The 22,795-nt window shown below is 45.6% G+C and overlaps 1 protein-coding gene across 3 annotated transcripts in view; it reads left to right on the forward strand.

Moving 5' to 3' along the window:
* Positions 1-22,490, forward strand: part of LTK (leukocyte receptor tyrosine kinase) — a 94,653-nt gene extending 72,163 nt beyond the window's left edge. For 2 of the 3 annotated variants that reach the window (XM_088670547.1, XM_088670556.1), the window contains 15 exons: positions 239-398; positions 1,265-1,447; positions 2,166-2,264; positions 3,127-3,279; positions 4,765-4,875; positions 7,282-7,468; positions 9,138-9,228; positions 10,877-10,941; positions 14,362-14,491; positions 14,862-14,959; positions 17,373-17,465; positions 18,132-18,233; positions 18,907-19,041; positions 19,657-19,747; positions 21,599-22,490. In XM_088670547.1, coding sequence (XP_088526673.1) covers positions 239-398; positions 1,265-1,447; positions 2,166-2,264; positions 3,127-3,279; positions 4,765-4,875; positions 7,282-7,468; positions 9,138-9,228; positions 10,877-10,941; positions 14,362-14,491; positions 14,862-14,959; positions 17,373-17,465; positions 18,132-18,233; positions 18,907-19,041; positions 19,657-19,747; positions 21,599-22,351 — 2,451 coding nt within the window. In that variant the 3' untranslated portion in view covers positions 22,352-22,490. The remainder of the gene's footprint in view (positions 1-238; positions 399-1,264; positions 1,448-2,165; positions 2,265-3,126; positions 3,280-4,764; positions 4,876-7,281; positions 7,469-9,137; positions 9,229-10,876; positions 10,942-14,361; positions 14,492-14,861; positions 14,960-17,372; positions 17,466-18,131; positions 18,234-18,906; positions 19,042-19,656; positions 19,748-21,598) is intronic. The other variant, XM_035111716.3, reaches the window with a different exon arrangement.
* Positions 22,491-22,795: the final 305 nt, after the last annotated feature.

Here is a 22,795-nt window from a genome sequence, read left to right on the forward strand (position 1 = left end):
AGCTCTTGATTCTATACCTATTGGTAATAAATGTGCACGGGAGGTGGCTCACTTCTCCCTGCATTGCCATTTGTGCTTGTTGGGGGGAAGCATTTTTCAGTCGTTTATATCCGAGTCTCCTTTTAAAAACCTGGTGTCTGCTTTTGAACCGGCTATGTTCTCTCAGTTCCTTTATTGCGTTTCATGTGTGTGTGTGTGTGTGTGTGTGTGTGTGTGTGTGTGTGTGTGTTTTCTTAAGCAGCAGAAGAATGGCGCATTCGAACCTTTGCTTGTAGCAGCAGGAGGCGGAGGGAAGGCTTACATGAAATATCAGGAAGGTTCCCTGGATGATATGTTCTTGGAACAGTATGTGAACAGCACAGCAGTCCCTGGAGTCAACGGGAGAACTGGGGCAGCAGGTGAGGATCTATAGGTTATAATATATGTTAGATTTTACAGCCAAACAAACCACGTCTGCAGCTTTTGGAGACCCCCCCCCCCCAACCTCAGCCTGCTCTTAACCAGCCACCACCTGCCCGCTTTCCTGTGGCAGGAAGACCCTAGACTTGATGTTGGAGGCACAGACATTCTTTACTTATGTTCCACTACCTTTGCTAGTGTAAACTAGTGGATCCATCATTCCAGGGAGTCACTGCAAACTTCCCTTTTAAACAACAGAAATTTTAACCACTCAGGTATTTAAATCTACATCATGCTTACAACATTAGGTAAAGGTAAAGGACCCCTGGATGATTAAGTCCAGTCAAAGGCAACTATGGGGTTTTGGCACTCACCTCAGTTCAGGCCGAGGGAGCCGGCGTTTGTCCACAGACAAACAGATGTCTTGTGGCCAGCATGACTAAACGGCTTCTGGTGCAACGGAACACCGTGACGGAAACCAGAGTGCATGGAAACGCTGTTTCCCTTCCCACTGCAGCGATACCCATTTATCTACTTGCACTGGCATGCGTTCGAGCTGCTAGGTTGGCAGGAGCTGGGACAGAGCAATGGGAGCTCACCCCATCACAGGGATTTGAACCACCGACCTTCCAATCGGCAAGCGTAAGAGGCTCAGTGGTTTAGACCACAGCGCCACCCGCGTCACAACATTATTGTATCAAAAAGTGATGCGTGTTATCAGTATGAACAAAGTATTGGAAAGTTGTTTGTGGACTGCATTCCACTTCCACTTGCATTTATCAAAGATTTAACTTTGATGCCAGTGTCTGCCTGTGAAAGTTGTGTTCTTACTTTTAATGCACTCTCTTCTGTGTGTGTGTTACAGGTGGAGGTGGTGGCTGGGAAGATATCACCAAGTTTCCTTGGGCTGGGAAATCACTTCTGGAGGGTGGAGAAGGTGGCGAGGCCTGTCGGCAAGCTCTAGAGAAACTTCAGTGGGCCACCTCAGGTGGTTTTGGTGGAGGAGGAGGAGCTTGTACATCTGGTGGAGGAGGTGGAGGCTACAAAGGTATGCTAGGCTATTTGAACTTTCCTCAATCTGGTGCTGCCCAGATGATTTGGACTGCAACTCCCATCAGCCCGACACATGGCCAACGGTCAGAGATGATGGGAGTTGTAGTCCAACAACATATGGCTGGGGAAGGCTGGGCTATACCTTAATTTCACTGTGTGCCAGACTGAATAATCATTTCATTCAATGAAAGTTTGAAGTAGCCAAAGACCAGGGCAATCAGTGAACACACAAAATGGTGCATCAAGAAGGTGTGATACAGATATTATTCTCATACTTCTACATAACAATAATATTCAAATCTACAAGCTTCGTCCTCAGTGTTGCTGCTGTCCTGGCGACCGTAGAGCGACCATTTCTGAAAAGCAGGCAAGTGTGGTGTTCTGGATTGTGTACAAATGAAAACCCAGACCATGGAAAGTGGGGGTATTGCAATGAATTTGGTAATCATTTGTAGCTCTCTACCTTTGCCCATAGAAGCAAGGATTTGGGGGGTTAGAATGGGGGTATAGCATGATATTGAGTGAAGTGGTATACTCAGTGATGTACCAGTTTCCTGGTTGCAGAACTGCAGATTGCAGAACTACCATGCCTCAGCAGCACTAAAAGGCCTTGTGTGGAAAGCATCAGTAACATGACAATACTAAAAAAGTATTGGTATAAACTGGCAACCCGCCAATCCTTCCATTTGCAAATGTGGTTTTTCTTTGCCTAGGTGGCCACGCCTCTGAAGCTGATGACATCACAGCTGATGGACGGCATGGTGTTTCCTTTGTGAATCCAGCTGGGGAAGTCTTCCTGGGTCCCTTGGCAGGTAAGATCCAATCCACTTCTTTTAGCACCCTCCAACCCGTTGTTGTGTGCTCTTTCTCAGTACTCTTGTTTCTGCAGTGTACATTCCTTGTCCACATACCCAATTAGTATCTCTGGTTTTAGGGCACAGAGGACTTTTTTTTGGCAGGGGAGGGGCACACTAAACAGAATGGAGTATACACTTTCATAGTTACCGTTAAATATGTTACTTCAGATAAATGAGCCACCATAGCTGTTAGAAGTCTGTGAGAATTTATGTCCCGGGCTTTTTAGAATCATCGGGGGGGGGCACTGTGGTCCAAACCACTGAGCCTCTTGGGCTTGCCGATCAGAAGGTTGGCGGTTTGAATCCCCGCGATTGGGTGAGCTCCCGTTGCTCTGTCCCAGCTTCTGCCAACCTAGCAGTTCGAAAGCATGCCAGTGCAAGTAGATAAATAGGTACCGCTGTGGCAGGAAGGTAAATGGCATTTCCGTGCACTCTGGTTTCCATCACAGTGTTCTGTTGCTCCTGAAGCTGTCTGTGGACAAACACCGGCTCGCTCGGCCTGAAAGCCAGTTGAGCGCTAAACCCCATAGTTGCCTTTGACTAGACTTAACCATCCAGGGCTCCTTTACCTTTACCTTTACCCATGCACTATCCAAAACCAAAGGGGGATATTGGTTGCCAGATGTGATATATATTGACATTATGTTTAGCTCTCCTACCCCACTAGGTAGGAGGTACCGAATAGATAAGGGGGTATAACAAGGAAGTTCTCACTAGTCACTATCTGCCCTTACTTAGGGAATGACAGCTGCATCATCTAGGAAACATCTTAGGAAACATCTAAACTCTAGTGTGTATCCATTTCCTTCTCATTTAGTTATGGAGAGTCATGGCGAGGTGGAGATTGATATCTACGTGAATTGCAGCCACTGCCAGTCAGGTATCTGCAAGCAGGCTCCTGACGCCCACCTGCCCATCTGTATTTGTGCAGTCGGGGCCATCTTGGCCAGTGACAATGTATCATGCACAGGTAAAGCATGGAACATCCTCCCAATATAAAAAATAATAATCATAATTTCTTGCTTTTTCCTAGCCTTATACCATGAACCAGGGGAAGGGCCATAGCTCAGTGGTAGGACTGGGAGCGAGCCCTGTCTGAAATGCTAGACAGCCACGGCCATTCAGTGTAGACAATACTGAGGTAGATTTTCTAGGGACGCGGGTGGCGCTGTGGTCTAAACCACTGAGCCTCTTGGGCTTGCTGATCAGAAGGTCGGTGGTTTGAATTCCCGCGATGGAGTGAGCTCCCGTTGCTCTGTCCCAGCTTCTGCCAACCTAGCAGTTTGAAAGCACACCAGTGCAAGTAGATAAATAGGTACCACTGCTGCAGGAAGGTAAATGGCGTTTCTGTGTGCTCTGGCTTCTGTCATGGTATTCTGCTGCGCCAGAGCAGTTTAATCATGCTGGTCACATGACCCGGAAAGTTGTCTGTGATCAAATGCTGGCTCCCTCAGCCTGAAAGCGAGATGAGCGTCACAACCTCATAGTCGCCTTTGACTGGACTTAGCCTAGATCAGGGGTGGCCAAGTCCCAAGAGACTGCGATCTACTCACAGAGTTAAAAACTGGCAGTGATCTACCCCCATTCTTGGGGTGCAGGGCAAAGATGTTGAAATTTTTTTAGGAAGGAAAGCCCTGTTTTTTGAGGTGCAGGGAAAGATGTTGAGCTTTTTTTAGGGGAGCCAAAGTTGTTGAGCTTCTTTGGGGGGGAGCCGGTGATCTACCGGTGATCTACCACAGACGTCCAGTGATCTACCAGTGGATCACAATCTACCTGTTGGACATGCCTGGCCTAGATTGTTTTCTGAAGTGCATCTTATAATTTGGGGTACATTGTTTCCATAAAGACTCCCTTCTTGTGCATGGTTAGCAATCATACAGACTTTAAAATGATGCAGCCATTTAATTTTGTTTCATTACCATGTTTGTTTCATGATGATTTATGACTATTGATTGCTATTAGATTTTGCTAGGCTATCTATTGGTCACCAATGCGCCCATCCTGTCCTAACTACTTCTGTGGGATAGGTATACCAATGGCTGTTTGTCAGTATATCTAAATGAAACCCATCATGTTTAAAGGTTCTAGACCCCTGGTTACAAGTCTTGGGGATGGCCACCTCCATTTTGCTCTGCTAATGGCAGACCTGGAAAACCTATAACCCTCCATGACTATGTTCTCCTCTCCTCTTCTCCAATGCCCATCAGTCCCAGCCAGCAGGATCAGCAGTCAGGGATGATCAGAATTGTAGTCCGGCAACACCTACCTAGCTGCACATTTTCCAGCCCTAATTTATGAGATCCACAGGGTCCTGTGATTGACCACAGTTAGAAAACAGAGCACTGGATTAGATGGGACTCTTGGTCTAATGTGGTTGACAGTTCTTTTTGCCAGAAACATTGCATAGGAGCTGTGGGCGTATGATGATGTAGAATTATAGTTTTGTTTTGACCAGTTCTCCGTGAGCCTGTCCCAGAAGGACAACTGCCTCTCTCACTCCTCCTGGCTGTGATTGCTGTGATTGTGGTGCTTGGAATGGCTCTCACTTGCGGCAGCCTGTCGTTTGGTAAGAAGCATCAATTATACTTCTTTTGGTGCATTTGCTCATCTCGGCCATTCACATTTCTGACCTTTTCCTACCCTTTATAAAGGCATCCTGTGAAGGCTGCCGAGTGTCTGGAAGACAATGTAATAAGGTGGACTCCTCAAAGGACCAATAGCTGCTCAGCATCACACAGAAACTAAGCATTATTGGACTTTTTAATAAAAATAGTCACAATAGTAGTCATAAATATATTGTGTACTTATAAAAATGCAACACACACTGTCCAGATAAATGCATAAACCAGGCATAGCAAACTCAGCCCTCCAGATGTTTTGGGACTACAACTCCCATCATCCCTAGCTAACAGGACCAGTGGTCAGGGATGATGGGAACTGTAGTCTCAAAACATCTGGGGGGCCGAGTTTGCCTATGCTTGGCATAAATAGTCCCTGTACACAGGGCCACATTCTAAAACTCAAGGTACAAAAGGGAAAGGAGAAGGGAGAGAACAGGATAACTGAAAGTATGCTAAGTTTGCTGATATATGTACAACATGTACAGCTTTAACCTCCATTGCTAGCCTATTGGTGAGTTGAACATTGCAATGTTTTTGTCATCCTGGGGGAAAAAAGTGACAAGTGGGGTGCCACAGGGTTCTGTCCTGGGCCCGTTGTTGTGCAATGTCTTTATAAATGACTTGGATAAATGAATAGTGCAGATGACACCAAACTGGGAAGGGCAGCTAATGCTGTAGAAGACAGAATCAGAATTCAAAATGACCTTAACAGTTTGAAGAACTGGGCCCAAGCTAACAAAATGAATTTCAATAGGGTCAAATGTAAGGTTCTGCACTTAGGCAGGAAGAACCAGATGCACAAATATCAGGTGGAGGACACCTGGCCTACTAGCAGTACATGTGAAAAGGATCTAAGGGCCTTGGTGGACCACAAGCTTAACGTGAGTCAACAGTGTGAGGTTGTAGAGGTTTAGCTGAGATTCCTGCATTGCAGGAGGTTGAACTAGAAGACCCTTGGGTCCCTTTCCAACTCTATGATTTCAAGTGAATGAGGTCAACCTGTCATTGCTGCCTCTGGGGAGCAAGGCACTCACAAAGATGTGGGAATAGATTCAAAGTATGGCATGTTTTAGCAGCAAGGGTCAACACTGCTGGGACAATAACTCCCATCTCTTACCGTGTTTCTCATATTATAAGACATGTCTTATATTTATTTTTTCCTCAAAAAAACACACTATGGTTTATTTTCAAGGGATGTCTTATTTTTTTCTTCCTCCTCCTGCCGCGGCCGGCATTGCTGCTGCGCCTATCACTATGTCTTATTTTCGGGGTATGGCTTATATTTCTTGAATGCTTAAAAATCCTGCTATGGCTTATTTTATGGGTATGTCTTAAAATATGAGAAACAGGGTACTTGACAGGTGTGGTATAAAGAAAAGATGAACTAGAAAATCTTTGTTATAAATATGCACTGTTTGATCAAGCTTTTTAAAAAAAGGATTGTCTCAGTAAAAGATTCCTGACAATGTGTTGACCTATGGACCCTTTTCTGAAGTGAAGAAAATAATTCAGCAAGCTGTGTTTGCATTTACATTCGAAACCCTAGCCCACCTTTCAGGTCTGCCTAAATGTTTTGTGGGAGCTGTGCAATTAGATGTCTTGACACAAATTTCTTACACAAAATACCTGTGTGTGTGGCCAGTGGGGGGGGGGCTGATCAGAGCTTTGTATGCCTACGTATCACATTGTTCCAATCCAGATTACCTCAGATCTGTTATTAGGCACAAGCAGCACATAATCAGTGTGTTTTGATGTTTCTGAATTCTTTTTTTCACCTTTGAAAAGGGGTCACAAGTTGCCTTTCTCATCAGGGCTATTACAGAAGCATAAAGACAGTGTTTTTTAGCTTGATTGAGCCGTGTAGCTTTTCTATTTTGTCATTTTTATGTTCTGCGGATTCACAGGTGGCTGAATTTTTTTTTGCAACAGAAGCTCACAGTCACAAATATTTCAGGAACTAAAGTTATTTCTGCTTAAAACATTTTTGCTTAGGCAAGCCTATCCATGCATGTAGAAGTTTGGGCATTGATGACCTAGACCAGTGTTTCTCAACCAGTGTGCCTCCAGATGTTTTGGGACTACAACTCCCATCATCCCTAGCTAGCAAGACCAGTGGTCAGGAATGATGGGAGTTGTAGTCCCAAAACATCTGGAGGCACACTGGTTGAGAAACACTGACCTAGACAGGCTTGCTTGTCTATGATTCGACAAAAAAATGATCACAATAAGTGAGCAGATCCTGCCTAAAAACAACAGGGTTTAAATAGTCGAAAGAACGTCCAGGTGAAACATTTTTTGCTCTTCCCAGATGTTGGTTATTTCGGCCTTTATCTGTGAACTTTTCTCTTCAGTTTATCATCATAAGAAGAAACAGCTTGAAGGGGCCAGGGCCCGTCTCCAAAGCCCAGAATATAATCTGAGCAAAATCCGCACTTCCACTATTATGACGGATTACAACCCCAACTACAGCTTTGCAGGAAAGGCAGCCAGTCTAAGTGAACTCAAGGAGATCCCACGGAAGAACATCTCCCTTCTCCGGTAAGGCAGCGTGTTCTTGCTAACGTAGGAAGAGGAATCCTAGCAGAGGTTGGGGTGTTATTTTAATATTAGTGGCTCTGATGTCAACAGGCTAACCAGAAGGCTTATAATGTTACCCTCATCTGACCTGTACCAAATGCTTTGATTATACAAATAGGCCTGCATAGCACTCAGTTACGGTATACCTGAAATGAAGACTATTTGTATCCACTAAGTTAGTGCAGAATGTGTTGCACACATTGCTTAAGGTTTCTTTGCATACTTTAGATTGGGATATCCTTCCCCAACTCCCCGGGTGTCAGGCTGAAACAGGAAATGTTCAAAGGAATGAAACAGTCTTTGCATGACACTGCAAGGACAGCGAAGTAGACTCCAGACAATCCTCTCTAGTCTAAGGAGTGAATTTCATAAACAGGATGCCACCACCAAGAAGGCTCTCTCTCTTCAGTTGCCACCTGCCTCATATTTGATGGCAGGGCTTTTGGTTGAGATTATGATCTTGGCACCAGAGCAGGCTGGTGTGCAACGGTCCTCTCTCCATTTACCATTTGCCTCACTTTTGATGAGGTAGCTCAGCTGCTGATCTCAGCACATGGGCAGATTGGGGGTGGAGGAGGCATGAGTTCTTCAGATGCATGAACAGAGGCAAAGAAATGGGAACACAGGCAGGAACTGGAATTTGGAATCATGGAGTGGTAGAGTTAGGAGGACCATTTAGTCCAACTCCCTGTAATGCAGGAAACCTTTGCCTACCAAGGGGTTCAAACCCAAGACCCTTAGATTAAGAGTTTCATGCTCTACCAACTGCTGTTTTGCCCAAATATCGTCTCATTTCTGACCAGAAACCTCAATGGGATTTAAGTAGTCTATTAATGTAGGATTGTTGTTGTTTAGCAACAACAACAACAGCACCCTTTTTATTTCTCAGCAGCAATCTTGCTCTTTTTTGAATTGCAGAGCCACAGGATTCCAATGGAAAGTAACAAAATTTTGATTATGGCTTCCCAGTTATTTCCTACAAATGTGCCCCATCTTGATATTTTAAAAGACTGGCTTTGTAAGATAATGGCTTGAAGTATGTTCTTCAGAGACTTTTAAAAATTCTCATGTACAGTGGTACCTCGCAAGACGAATGCCTCGCACAACGAAAAACTCACAAGACGAAAGCGTTTCGCGATCTTTTTGTTGACTGGCAAGACTAATTTTTCTATGGCTGTGCTTCGCAAGACAAATTTTTTTGCATTTTTTTTGGCTTTGCTTTGCTTTGTTAAAATTGGAAAACCGCAAGACGAAATTTTCGCAATACAAAACGACTCGCGGAACGAATTAATTTCGTCTTGCGAGGCACCACTGTAATGTGGTTTCTGGGATGCTTGCCTAATAGCATTTAATACCTGGTCCCCACTGCCTTGAGGAATTGGTCAAACAAATACACACACACACTGGGGCTTCTTGGATACTTCACTGATACTCAGTGCTTAAGTTGTATATTTGTAAACAAACATCCCAAAACACAGTAAGATTTGAGCACTCTCTCCTCACAAGGAAAGTTACCCTGCAGTAGACAGCACAGGATCTTCCTTCTTTTGGGTATACAGCAGTGTTTGCTTAACACACCCATAGGTTGTGCACGAGGTAATGTATGTGTCGTCCCCCCCCCCACTTTCAGGGCACTTGGACACGGTGCATTTGGTGAAGTTTACAAAGGGACAGTGGTTGGAATCACCGGGGATCCCAGCCCACTACAAGTGGCTATCAAGGTCAGTGTGCACATTAATGAGCAGAAATAAGATTTTTGTTTGCTATTTTATTCCTTCATGAGATGCTTATCCCACTTTTCTGCCACAGTGGTAGTCAATATGACTTACAGATCAATTCAAAACAATATAAAACAAGTCATTGGAAAAAAGAAACCCAGGCTTAGTGCAGCAAAATAACTGTAGAAAGAATAAAAAAAGCAACTGTAGAAAGAATTAAAAAGCAAATTTATGTTGATGCCACCACATAAATTCTATCCCTGTAGAAGTGAGTCAGCTAATGTCCAAAAGTTGTGGAGGGAGCACTAGGACAAGGGCCTCTAATTAAGATAATAATTGATTGATGGTTTATTGTTTGAAGCATGGGTCTTCAAAAATGTGATTGCATCTGCTTGTGGAATCAATTCGGGAGAGGAACAGCCTTCTCAATTAAGTCCACCTCAAATTAGGCATTGCAAATTAGGCCAGTGTGGTGTAGTGGTTAAGAGCGGTGGACTCGTAATCTGTGGAACCGGTTTGTGTCTCCGCTCTTCCACATGCAGCTGCTGGGCGACCTTGGGCTAGTCACACTTCTTTGGAGTCTCCCAGCCCCACACACCTCACAGAGTGTTTGTTGTGGGGGAGGAAGGGAAAGGAGAATGTTAGCCGCTTTGAGACTCCTTTGGGTAGTGATAAAGCGGGATATCAAATCCAAACTCCTCTTCTTCTTCTTTGCCAGTACTCCTACTTCCCTGACGTAAAAACATGCCTTGGAGAAGAAGGAAGGGTTATCAGGCTGAGGAGGGCTCCAAAGAGGCCCAGCAAGCCTTTATTCTGGCAGCAAATGATACAAAGAACCACCTTTGCTACCGAGGATTGTGAAACTTGACTACAAGTGGCACGCTTTCCAGCAGGAAATAACATACTGCTGTGCAGGGGTTTTTTCTCCATGGGACTTGGTGGAGGGTAGAGGGGAGGAAGGGCTGGCAGAGTGACCGGGGGGGGCAGAAGGAAGGGGGCTGGGTTGGGCTCTCTCCTGCCACCAGTCCCTCCATTTCCTTGCAGTAGGAAACTGGCAGGGGAGTTGTCTAGATTCATCTGGGTTTTATGAGTAGTCCTCACAAAGAAAGTGAGCCCACCCCTGAAATACAGAAGAACTAACAGAAGAAATGGAGCAATATTTTCTTTCGTCCATTTTTTATAATATAGAGAAAAGATTGTAGCCAGCCTTTGTGTGGGCGAGCATAAAAATTCTCCAAAATCCCACTTGAATATAAATATTCCACCCTCATCCCCCCCTCCTTCCCTCACCATTATTCCTGTTCAGAAACTCCACAGAATAGTTCCCTAAAATTCACACCATTGCGAATCGGAATATACTTTGTTATAAATAATGAGGCTTAAGTATCAGGTGCGTGCAAAGGGCATCTAAGTTATAAGAATGTGGGTTTTTTTTAAAAAAAAAGATTTGTTTTCAGAGTTGTTAGATGTTTTTTATTGTATTTTAATTGTGTTAGGTTCCTTGGGGGTGTTTGCAGGCTAAAACGCAGGACAAAATGAAGAAAAGAAATGCTCTGATTTAAGACTTCAGCTCTTCCAGCTCCTTGTTATCTCCTGCCAGTAATTTATTTTCTTTGTAATGGGTTCAGCTTTTTCTTCTCCTTCTCAATAGACATTGCCAGAAATCTGTTCTGAACAGGACGAGATGGATTTCCTAATGGAAGCACTGATAATCAGGTGTGTTAAAAAAAAAATCTGCCTTGAAGTTAACAAAAAACATAGCTAGAAAATAAAATACGTCTCAGGAGACTCTACTATGGGCTTGCTTTGTTTTCAGCAGCAGAAACCTTTTTTAAAAAAGGCACATATTGTGCTGAACGTTTTATTATTATTATTTCTTATATTTATGAGGCATTTGTGCCCATGAGGCGATTTGCAGTATAATGCCACATATAAAAACAGTTAAAACAATTGCATCTATAGAAACGCTAACACAAAACAATTGCATATATATGTTAAACAAACAAATAAATATAAAAACAGTTTAAAACAACAGCACTTAGATAAAATCAATTCAGGGCCAAGATACATAGATAGTGAACCAGGATAAATATTTTAGAAGGGTTGCTGAAATTGAGTCTCCCAGTTCTCTGTTCCCTCCCCCCACCCCCACCCCCGGAACCGGGAATAATGCACGTTGCAAATGATTGTGGACCTTGAAGAAGGGTCCTGTTGAATTTCTAAGCTCACACTGCTCAGGCGGCTCCTGCTGAGAAAGTGTTGTGCAGAAACCATTGCTGTTCAGTTTCACACGCCTCCAATTCATGAACAACATTCGGTGGCTGAATGTGCTCTGCAGCATCAGTCTTCCACATATGGAGCAATAGGAAGATGCAGGTGGGCCAGTCTTCCTGGTATGCCGTCCTCACAGCTCAGTGGCCGCAGCAGAGTGATGGAATGCATGATGGTTTGCCTAAAGAAGATCTCAGGCTCAGTCCCATTGTAAGATGGCAGGAAAATCTTGTCTCTGCCAGAGGCCCTGGATAATTGCTCCCCCCCTCAAGAGTTGAGTATACTATGCTTGACTGACAAATAGCCTGACTCTCTTTATGGCAGCATTGTATATTCTGCACGAGTAGATATCCAGCCTATCCCTCAAAAACCCCATGTCTTAAAAACAAGCTTAATTATTCCATACGGAATTTCTAAAATAACTTTCAGTATAATGAATGTTCTTTGATACCCTTTTTGAGATTCATAAGTGCATCTAACGTCCCGCCCTAGTGGCATGCCTATCTCTGAGCTTCTAATGGATGTAAAAAAAACCCCCAACCTGATAGACTGCATGTGCTCAAAGAACCTAGCAGCATACAAATAATATTTGTACAGTGGAACCTCGGTTTATGAACACCTCGGTTTACGAATTTTCGGTTTACGAACGCCGCGGACCCATCTGGAATGGATTGATTCACTTTCCATTACTTTCAATGGGAAAGTTCGCTTCAGTTTATGAATGCATCAGTTTATGAACAGACTTCCAGAACCAATTACACCCATGCTTTGGGTTAAGTACGCTTCAGGTTGAGTACTCCGTGGACCCGTCTGGAACGGATTAATCCAGTACAGGGCTCACTTTAGAGAATTATGTATGACATGTGTAAGGATGACTCCCTACAGGGCACCAGCCCCCATCATCCTAACATCCACCTCGCCAAGCACAGGGAGCAGCAGTGGGTCTGAAGCAGCCAGGGGGGAGGGGAAAGACTCGGAGGGAGAGAGAAGCCAGCGTGCGGAACGATGGGAAAGCTCAGGGGAGGAGAGATGTAGGCAAGGGCTCAAGGATGCTGAAGAGCCCTTCCACCGCCTTGAAAGGGAGGAGGCTGAGAGGCATCGCCCCTTCCGGTGCAAGAGTTAAGGAGAGCACCGCAACACAGGTCAAGGGGGAGGTGTTTTGGGGTGCCCCGACTACTTTGCTGGCGTAGAAACAGACGTACGCCATTGCCGGATTCTGGTTCAGACTGAGAGGTCATGTTTTAAGCTGTCTCTGCACTGTAAATACTTTGCACAATAAAAGTCTTTAAAGACAAACTGGACTCAAGCGGAGTTACTCTAGAGTAGCCACGACGACCCTCTGACAACATGGATTAAGTAGGAACTTTTCTTTCCCATGGCATGAGGTGTTTGTGTTTTAAGTGAGCCCAAAGATGGGCCTGAGGTGATTCTTCCTGGCAGATATTCCCGAAGTTTGTTCCCCTTGACTACAGCTTGTTTTGTTCCACTTGACTTACAAGAGCAAGACACACCTTAGTCAACAGCCTTGCAGGTTTTTACACATCCCGAGTGCCAAGTGAGTGTGAGGGATTGTGTTATTTATGGCTAGGCGGATCAACCTTAATTGCTGTGTTTGGAATAAAAACTCCCCTGGAGGCTGTTGAGGGAGGGTGCCTCTGACCCGCCCACCGCACCCTCCAGCCCCAACAAGCCACAAGGATCAAACAGATGCCAACTGTCTGCCTCTCTCACAAACTGACACATTGAGTGACAGGGCTGGGCAAAGGAGTGCTCATGCATTTTGTTTGTGCGGTTTTTTAAAAATCTGCCTGGAGATAATTTCACATTTGTTTGATTTGTTAGCTGCTCCCACTCATGGGGAAACCATAAGTTCACATCTCACCCTGCCTTACCTCTTAAGGAAGTTTTGCTGTGAGTGCTTGTCTTGTGGGTGCCAGAAAAACACAGATGGTATTGAAAGAAATTTTATTTTATTGCTTGAATAACATCATGCATTCCTCTAAGACAGAGGTAGTGCTAACCTTTTTGGCAGAGATACCACAAGTCAAGTCCAAAACAGGATTGTGGCAATACATTCCCTGGTTCAAGACCTTGCCATCTCCCTCCCTTGGGTACCTCCTCTCTTTTATTATTATTATTATTATTATTATTATTATTATTATTATTATTATTTTATACCCTGCCCATCTGGCTGGGTTTCCCCAGCCACTCTGGGCAGCTTCCAACAAAAGATTAAAAATACTTTAAAACTTTAGTCATTAAAAACTTCCCTAAACATCTCTCACTGCCCTCTGGTGTGTTTCTTTCTTACCTCATCCTCTCCCTGCAAACATCACTGATTTCTGACAGGAGCTGATGTATAGAAAGAAGCCCAGTGCTCAAATTATGGAAGAACATGTAGCAGAGGCTTCCAAGACACGTTTCCGAGCACAATTCAAAGTGTTGGTGCTGACCTTTAAAGCCCTAAACGGCCTCGGTCCAGTATACCTGAAGGAGCGTCTCCTCTCCCATCGTTCTGCCCGGACACTGAGGTCCAGCACCGAGGGCCTTCTGGCGGTTCCCTCGCTACGAGAAGCCAAGTTACAGATAACCAGGCAGAGGGCCTTCTCGGTAGTGGCACCCGCCCTGTGGAACGCCCTCCCACCAGATGTCAAAAAGAAAAATAACCACCAGACTTTTAGAGGACATCTGCAGGCAGCCTTGTTTAGGAAAGCTTTTAATCTTTAAGAAATTTGTGCATTTCAATATTTCTGTTGGAAGAGTTTAGGAAGGTATTAAGTGAAGGAGCTTAGCGACTGCCTAACACTGAAATCATTCCCCCCCCCCTTCCTCTCTTCCATGCTTCCATGGTGGCTGATGGTTCAGCAAGTTCAATCACCAGAATATTGTGCAGTGTATTGGAGTGAGCCTGCAGACCTTGCCTCGCTTCATCCTGTTGGAGCTTATGACTGGTGGAGATATGAAGAGCTTCCTTCGGCAGAACCGGCCTCGGGTGGTGAGTCAACCCCTCGCTTCTCCCCTTGCCCTGCTCTGGAGATCTTGCTGGTGATGCCCAGCTCCAGCCACCCAGTGACTATTTCCAGGTCACAAAGGAGCATGAATGAAACAGTTGTTCACTACAGACTTCCTGGAGTTCATTCTGTTAGGAAGTAGAGATTTATTGGGGCGGGTAGGAAGATAAGCTTCACTGCTAATCATGTGAGTGGACCAAAGCCTTGTTGTGTAACTGACATAAAGCAGAAACGTTCAGTGTAAAAAAACTACACTCTTAAGTCCTCTCAAACTGGTACCTTCCAGGCTCCCATGTCTCACACTCTATATCTTATCCATATTTAATCTTTGTTTTCCCTCTCTCTCATGGGCAGAATCAGCCATCCACTTTGGCAATGCAGGACCTGCTGAATATAGCCAGGGACATTGCTTGTGGTTGCAAGTATCTCGAGGAGAACCACTTCATCCATAGGTAAGAGAAGCTTACCTGTGTAATGATTGCCCATGTGCTGTATTTCTTGGCTTGTTTTCCAAAGAGTCATAGATGTGTTATACAGAGGGAAGCCAGTGTGGTGTAGTGGTTAAGATTGTCAGACTAGGGAGCAAAGCTAAAGGGACCCCTGACCATTAGGTCCAGTTGTGGATGACTTTGGGGTTGTGGCACTCATCTCGCGTTATTGGCTGAGGGAGCCAGCATACAGCTTCGGGGTCATGTGGCCAGCATGACTAAGTCACTTCTGGTGAACCAGAGCAGCACACGGAAACGCCGTTTACCTTCCCACTGTATCAGTACCTATTTATCTACTTGCACTTTGAGGTGCTTTCGAACTGCTAGGTTGGCAGGAGCTGGGACCGAGCAATGGGAGCTCACTCCATCGCGGGGATTTGAACCACCGACCTTCTGATTGGCAAGCCCTAGGCGCTGTGGTTTAACCCACAGCACCACCCGCTAGGCGTTCAAATCCCCGCTGGGCTATGAAACCCACTCACTGAAACAGAAACTTTGTTTTTCATATTTGACGTTGATTTTGACACAATGACATAGTGTGGTCTTTGAGATAATACCTTAAAACAGGTTGAAACTCATTCCATACCAAGTAGAAAAAGGAATGAATTCCTGAAAACCATTTAGACAGAGGCAGAGATGGTCACAGAGGCTGACACCAGGCAAGCCTCATTTTGCCTAGTTCCATCCATCTCATTATCAGCATATTTATCAAATGGTTAATTCCCCCTAAGTGCATTGTTAGCAATCTAGATCATTCCATGCTGATGAGCTATGTCTGCTGGTTATGTGGTGAGATAGTCCTGTTCATTCCACTGAAGAATCAGGTGTTAGCCATGGGTATGTCTCATTTCCTTGTGAAAACAAAGGAAATTGTGTGAATTTGCATGTTGTTAAACAATGGAACCACCTTTTATTTTCAAAGACAAAACGTATAAGAGGCAAGTGAGATTTCTACTGAAGTTCAGTGGGAAACAGATAGAATCATAGAATCAGAGTTGGAAGAGACCACAAGGGCCATCCAGTCCAACCCCCTGCCAAGCAGGAAACACCATCAAAGCATTCTTGACATATGCCTGTCAAGCCTCTGCTTAAAGACCTCCAAAGGAGGAGACTCCACCACACTCCTTGGTAGCAAATTCCACTGCCGAACAGCTCTTACTGTCAGGAAGTTCTTCCTAATATTTAGGTGGAATCTTCTTTCTTGTAGTTTGCTCCGTGTCCGCTTCTCTGGAGCAGCAGAAGATAAATGTATAAAGTTTCCTTTATACAGTACTTCTGAAAACTTTTAAAAGATGAACCACATCTCAGTGATAAAGTATACTTTTATGCATGCTGGAAGTCACAGGTTCAATCCTTGGCATCTCCATTTAAAAGGTTCAGGTAGTAGGTGGTAAAAAAGATCCCAGCCAGTGAAATGGAAGAGCCGCAGACAGTCAGAGTAAACAGTTCTGGGCTAGGAATAACAGTGGTCTGACTCAGTACTGTATAAGCTGTCTGCATACATTGGTATTAAACATTCGTCTTGAGAAGCCGCCTTCCTGTACTAGCGGTGTATCTTGTCTTTGCCCACTAGATGGCAGTGTTGCAACATATGTTCCTGGTTTCCTTTTATCCTTGAAATTACAGCATTTAGAGTTTGTGGACGTGAATATCTAGGTGTATCTATAACAAGCTTTGCCCATGAATGAAGTAGGCTATTGCTGTATTAAAACAGTATAAGTAGCACTCCTGTATTTAGAGTTGCCAACTTCAGTAGCTATTAAAAAAAGGATAGACATGAGTGTGATAAAAGAGATGCCCTTACTAGACTGTAGTGTGTGAAGGGACCTATGCTGATTTCACTGTGGGTGGGGAAGCAGTATCCAGATTTAGTCCAGGAAACCCTCCTCACCTAACAAATCTGTCATAAGCCAGAACTAGCCTTAGGGTGAAGTGGCAAAACAGCCACTTCAAATGGCAGATCTCAGAGGTTTCCCTGCTTACAAGCTCCATCTCTGAGTCTGCCATTTTAAAAAACAACAGAGTTGGTCAGTTTCTTGTTCCATTTTTGCTTCAAGTGCGAAAAGGTGCTTGGTGAGATAAGTGACCCTTTTTGATCAGGCACCAGAAGTCCCACCAGTCATGGTCCTCCTGCAGCTTTCTAAAAGCTTTTAGGTGGGAATTCATTTCAAATGGGAAGAGGACTCACCCCCTTTCATTCAAGTAGTAGTCATTCATGGTAAATGGCATTTGAATAAGAAAATGTAAACAACTTGCCAGCAGCACAGGAGGGCCTGTCCTTGCAGAAGTGAGTGCTTTATGTAATGGCTTCCTTAAGTGTGTATTTACGGTGGCACTTGAACTTCAAAATCCCTCATGCTTGTGTGTCCTTTCACAGGGATATTGCTGCAAGAAACTGCCTTCTGACCTGCACTGGGCCAGGGCGAGTAGCTAAAATTGGCGACTTCGGAATGGCCCGGGATATCTACAGGTAAGCTATAAAAGCAATTGGGCAGCCAAACCTATCACATCCCATCAATGCCATGTATGCATGTCTGACATCAAGCATGGTCCGTATCTTTCTGAATACCACCTGCTGGAAACTGCAGGAGAGCCATTAGCCAGATCCAGTAGAGCTGTTCTTGTGTTCTTAACTGCCTCACCCACAACTGTCATAGCAGTGCTTGAAGCGACCCTCCTCCTGTAGCTTGATCTCAGAGGCACTTCATTGTGGGAGGAAGAGCAGCAATACATCCAAGTGACAGAAGGGGGCGGGGAAGCAGGAAAGGCTGTAGCTCAGGGGGTAGAGCATCGGCCTTGCATATAGTCCTGAGGTTCAATCCCTGGTGTCCCCAGGTAGGGCTGTGAAACACTCCCTGCCTGAAATCCCACTGCCAGTCAGTGCAGGCAATACTGAGAGAGGGTGACCAATGGGTCTGACTCAGTATCAAACAGCGATCGCCCTGTGTTCCTACATCTATGCAGTTAGAAGAAATGTGTATGTTCCCGCCTTTCCAAAGAAACTCAAATTTGTTTGTGTTAAACTGCATTTCTGGTGTATATGCTGGAATGTGGGGAAGACCCAGGTCTTTACATTTCTTAGCTACTTCTGTGGGCTTTAATTTCCCCTTCCCCATCTTTTTCTTTGGCCTGCCAGGGCAAGCTACTACCGCAAAGGAGGGAGAGCCATGCTCCCAGTCAAGTGGATGCCTCCAGAGGCTTTCCTGGAAGGAATATTCACCTCCAAGACTGACACCTGGTAAGAAATGCCTTAGCATTGCCACTTGTTTTGGGGAAACAAACCACAAGCCCGGGCTCAGACATCAGGCTAAGCCTAGGCTTAGCTTCTGACAATAGCAGGAACAGGGGAAGAGTAAAAGCACTGAGATTTCACCTTGCATACTAGCATGCTGTTTGTTCATCTTTAATCCACACTGAAGTTTGAATGAGGTTTAAAGTGATGTGTGAATGAGGCCTCTGTTGAGTTAGGTAGACCAATGGTCTTTAGAGAAGATGCTTGCTATGCCTGTTGAAATTGATCCTATGAATTCACAACGAGGCCAGCGTTATTTGGAAGTGCTGGGCTGTTGCTGCGGAAACAGTATTTAACTAGTAGCCTTTGCATAAACTCCGGCTTGGGAGAAGTGCGGATGAGCGTATCAGCAGCAATAGGCTTGCAGTGATTGATCTGAGGACTGAGAAGCAGGGAGGGTTGTTAGTGTGGGACCACCAGGCAGACAGCATCCCACCCTAAGAAGCTACTGCCAAAACATTTCTGATTCTCCAGTCTCCTTTGAGAGGAAGGCCATGATCTGACCTGCCAAGGCAGAGGCCACAGAAGCAAAGGAAAGGGCAGCATCGTGCCATGTGCTTTGCAACTATTAAGGTGCCAGCCGGAGGGTAATGGATTGCATTCACTGGTTCTCTGCTAGGTCCTTTGGAGTTCTGCTTTGGGAGATCTTCTCGCTGGGCTATATGCCTTACCCTTGCAAAACCAACCAGGAAGTGCTGGAGTTTGTCACCAGTGGGGGGAGAATGGATCCACCTAAGAGCTGCCCAGGGCCGGTGTGAGTATGCCTTTATTTTTACAAAATAAGGCCAGTGAGAACGGTCTGCTCCAGGACTGGGGAGCCTTTTCCCTGGAGCAAAAATACCCATCACTTGCAGACCTGATTTTTAAAGCCCAAGGGATGCCTTTGAAAGGGCAGGTTGGATCAGCAGCCTGTCTGCCCAATCCACAACCTAAAGGTTATCTCCCCAATCTCTTTCTCCTTCTGCCACCACCTGCCTCTCTCTGACTTCTTCAGAGGGTACCAGGAAGAGAAAACAAAAATATTCCTTGCTGTATTTGCTGTGAAAGTTGCTTGCATCTCTTAATTTTTTTAGTAAGTTTTTTTTAATGGTCTATTATATTATATGGTCTTGTTGTCGGATGTTCTTCCACCAGCTGGGAACTTGCCCATTGTAGGAGAGAGCCCACTGCCCACCGCTCCCCCATTTCTGGCTTTTTGCAGTTGGGTCACCTCGAAGACACAGGACTGCTTGTGGCCTGAATCATTAATCCTGAAGGGCCCACAAAAGTCAAGTCATGGTTTTGAAGTGCAAAAGGGAATAAACGACTAGGTAATTTTTACCCTCTTCATCTTCCTGATGTTGGTTTTGTTTTGCCATTCTTCTCTAAGTTACCGGATCATGACGCAGTGTTGGCAGCATAGTCCTGAGTACCGACCCAACTTCTCCACCATTCTGGAAAGGATCAAGTACTGCACACAGGTCAGGAATATTCTCGTGAAATTCCATGGTGGTGGTGGGTATCCAGAGTACTTTCTATAAACTTTCAGGTTTCCCCTGCCTGCCCACCCATCCCCCGAACAGATGGAAACGCCTTATACTGGATGATACCCAGCTCTACCGCTCTTTCAAATCAGAACCAGTGAAGGCGGTGAAGGTCCTATGTGAGTGCCTGGAGGAGGTTGGAGGATGGATGGCGGCTAACAGATTGAGATTGAATCCCGACAAGACAGAAGTACTGTTTGTGGGGGACAGGAGGCGGTCAGGTGTGGAGGATTCCCTGGTCCTGAATGGGGTAACTGTGCCCCTGAAGGACCAGGTGCGCAGCCTGGGAGTCATTTTGGACTCACAGCTGTCCATGGAGGCGCAGGTCAATTCTGTGTCCAGGGCAGCTGTCTATCAGCTCCATCTGGTACGCAGGCTGAGACCCTACCTGCCCGCAGACTGTCTCACCAGAGTGGTGCATGCTCTAGTCATCTCCCGCTTGAATTACTGCAATGCGCTCTATGTGGGGCTACCTTTGAAGGTGACCCAGAAACTGCAATTAATCCAGAATGCGGCAGCTAGACTGTTGACTGGGAGCGGCCGCCGAGACCACATAACACCAGTCCTGAAAGACCTGCATTGGCTCCCAGTATGTTTCCGAGCACAATTCAAAGTGTTGGTGCTGACCTTTAAAGCCCTAAATGGCCTCGGTCCAGTATACCTGAAGGAGCATCTCCTCCCCCATCGTTCTGCCCGGACACTGAGGTCCAGCACCGAGGGCCTTCTGGCGGTTCCCTCGCTACGAGAAGCCAAGTTACAGATAACCAGGCAGAGGGCCTTCTCGGTAGTGGCACCCACCCTGTGGAATGCCCTCCCACCAGAGGTCAAAGAGAACAACAATTACCAGACCTTTAGAAGGCATCTCAAGGCAGCCCTGTTTAGGGAAACTTTTAATGTTTGATGGATTTCTGTATTTTAATATTTTGTTGGAAGCCGCCCAGAGTGGCTGGGGGAGCCTGGCCAGATGGGCGGGGTATAAATAAATTATTATTATTATTATTATTATTATTATTATTATTATTATTATATTACTGGATCAGTCTGTTGTTCCCTCAGGCCCACTGAGCTCCACCAGTGAGTAATAATAGGCCCCTTCCTACTGCAGCCCCTTGTGCTACTGAACATTCAGGGGCCTTTCAGAGCAGCATTCAGTGCCACAAGTGGCTGCAGCCAAAAGGGAAGGATCATTTCTCTCCACCACTGAGGAAGCAGCAGGCAACAAAGGGGTCAACCACCCACACTACCATTTCTCTAGTCACAATCAATGGCTTTTCCAGTTTTAATATACAGCTTCATGGGCAGAGCATCTGCCTTGCAAGCAGGTCGTCCCAGAAGGTTCAATCCCCACATCTCTAAGTAGGACTGGGAGGCATCCTGGACAGCTCCTGCTAGTCAGTGTACTAGGTTGACACAGGGTTTATGTTCCGAGTGCCTGATGGTTCTATCCAACTGTGTGCTATGTGATCATCTCACTGCAAAAACAAAACAAAGCAAACCCAGTGCAAGGATTTCTGCTTGTGTAACAATACGTTCTCCCTCTTTCCTCCATGTGCTCCCCAAATCTGTTCTAGGAGTTTCCCCAACCTTCTGGGGCATATTTGGGGAGGGAGTTGGGCATGCACAGCGGGAGGAGAGTGTGGAAGTTTCATTGCAGAAGCACTCACAGGATACAAATCCCACCCTCTATATCTGTTGGTAATGTGTAGCTTGGTCTTGTAAGCATGTTAGCGTCCGTATCCATCAAAGTGATAGTATTTGGGAAGTCCAATATCCTTGCTTGTCTTTCAGGATCCTGATGTGATCAATACAGAGCTGCCCATTGAATGCAGTCCAATACCAGAGGATGAAGGAAGCACTATGTTGCCTCCAAACAGTTCCACAGGGAAGGTTCCTTTGCTGGGGAATCCTCCCCTTACCCCGCAGATGAACTTCATAACACTGGAAGACCATGATTCAGGGAACAAATATGGGCAGTGTCCACAGGAGCTGCTGGTGGAGAACCTTGGTAACTGGATAACCAGAGGAGCTAGCACAGCTTCCGCCAGTGATTCCAGCAATGGGACCCAGATCCAGAAACTGGAGTCTGCCAGCCAGCCAGCGTACAAGCTGAAGAATAAAACCAAAAATCTTTGGAACCCAACTTATGGTTCCTGGGTCCTGGAGGGTGTTTGCCAACCCAGCTCGAAACTCAACACAACGCAAGAGCGGGAAGATTCGGGGTTTGATGGGAACTGCAGTTCCCCCCCTAGTTCTCGAGCATCACCTTCATGTCCGAGCCAGAACCACTCTCCTCACATCGATATTGGAGGGATTGAACTGGTGAAGCTGCAGAATTTCCCATGTGGCAATGTGAACTACGCTTACGATGATCTCTGCTGCGAAACAGGCAGGCCTTTGCCTCTGGCAGTGGAGCCAACCACAGTTTTGAGGAGTGCCAGCCTGCACAGAGACAGCAAGCTTTCCTTTAAGCCAGAAAAAACCTCAAGAGAGAGAGACTCTGGTCTCTCCTTATCTGATGACCTGAGTGTTACGCCTGTATAACATGGAACATTTTTTCAAAGCGTTGGGCTTCCACCCTGGGAGCGTGGCTGCAAGAACAATAAAAAATGTCCTTCCCCCACACCCAATCTTCCTCTCTCCCTGTTCTAAGAACAGATGAATTAATGTTGTCTTGCTCTGGCCTCCAACACATGCCCAATGAGTACTTGAGGCTGGTTGGCGCCAACCTACTGGTGTCAATGGTGGTGGCTGCAGGATGCAATGAAGTTACTGTTGCAATGAATGGTTCAGGGTCCAGTGGTCCACAGAGGTGTTCACATTCACCCAATCACCTCCCTGAAACATGGTCTCTTCCCTCATATGAACTAGGTAGGTTCATATGGCAGAACCGTGAGCTACCTATGTAGGGTGGTGATCTGCAAAATGTCTCCAGCTGACTCACCACTCGCAACCAAGCAGCAAATAAAATCAGCTGGGTTTGCCTTG

Source organism: Zootoca vivipara, chromosome 1 (assembly GCF_965207765.1).
Source record: "Zootoca vivipara chromosome 1, rZooViv2.hap1.1, whole genome shotgun sequence".
NCBI classification, from domain to species: domain Eukaryota; kingdom Metazoa; phylum Chordata; class Lepidosauria; order Squamata; family Lacertidae; genus Zootoca; species Zootoca vivipara.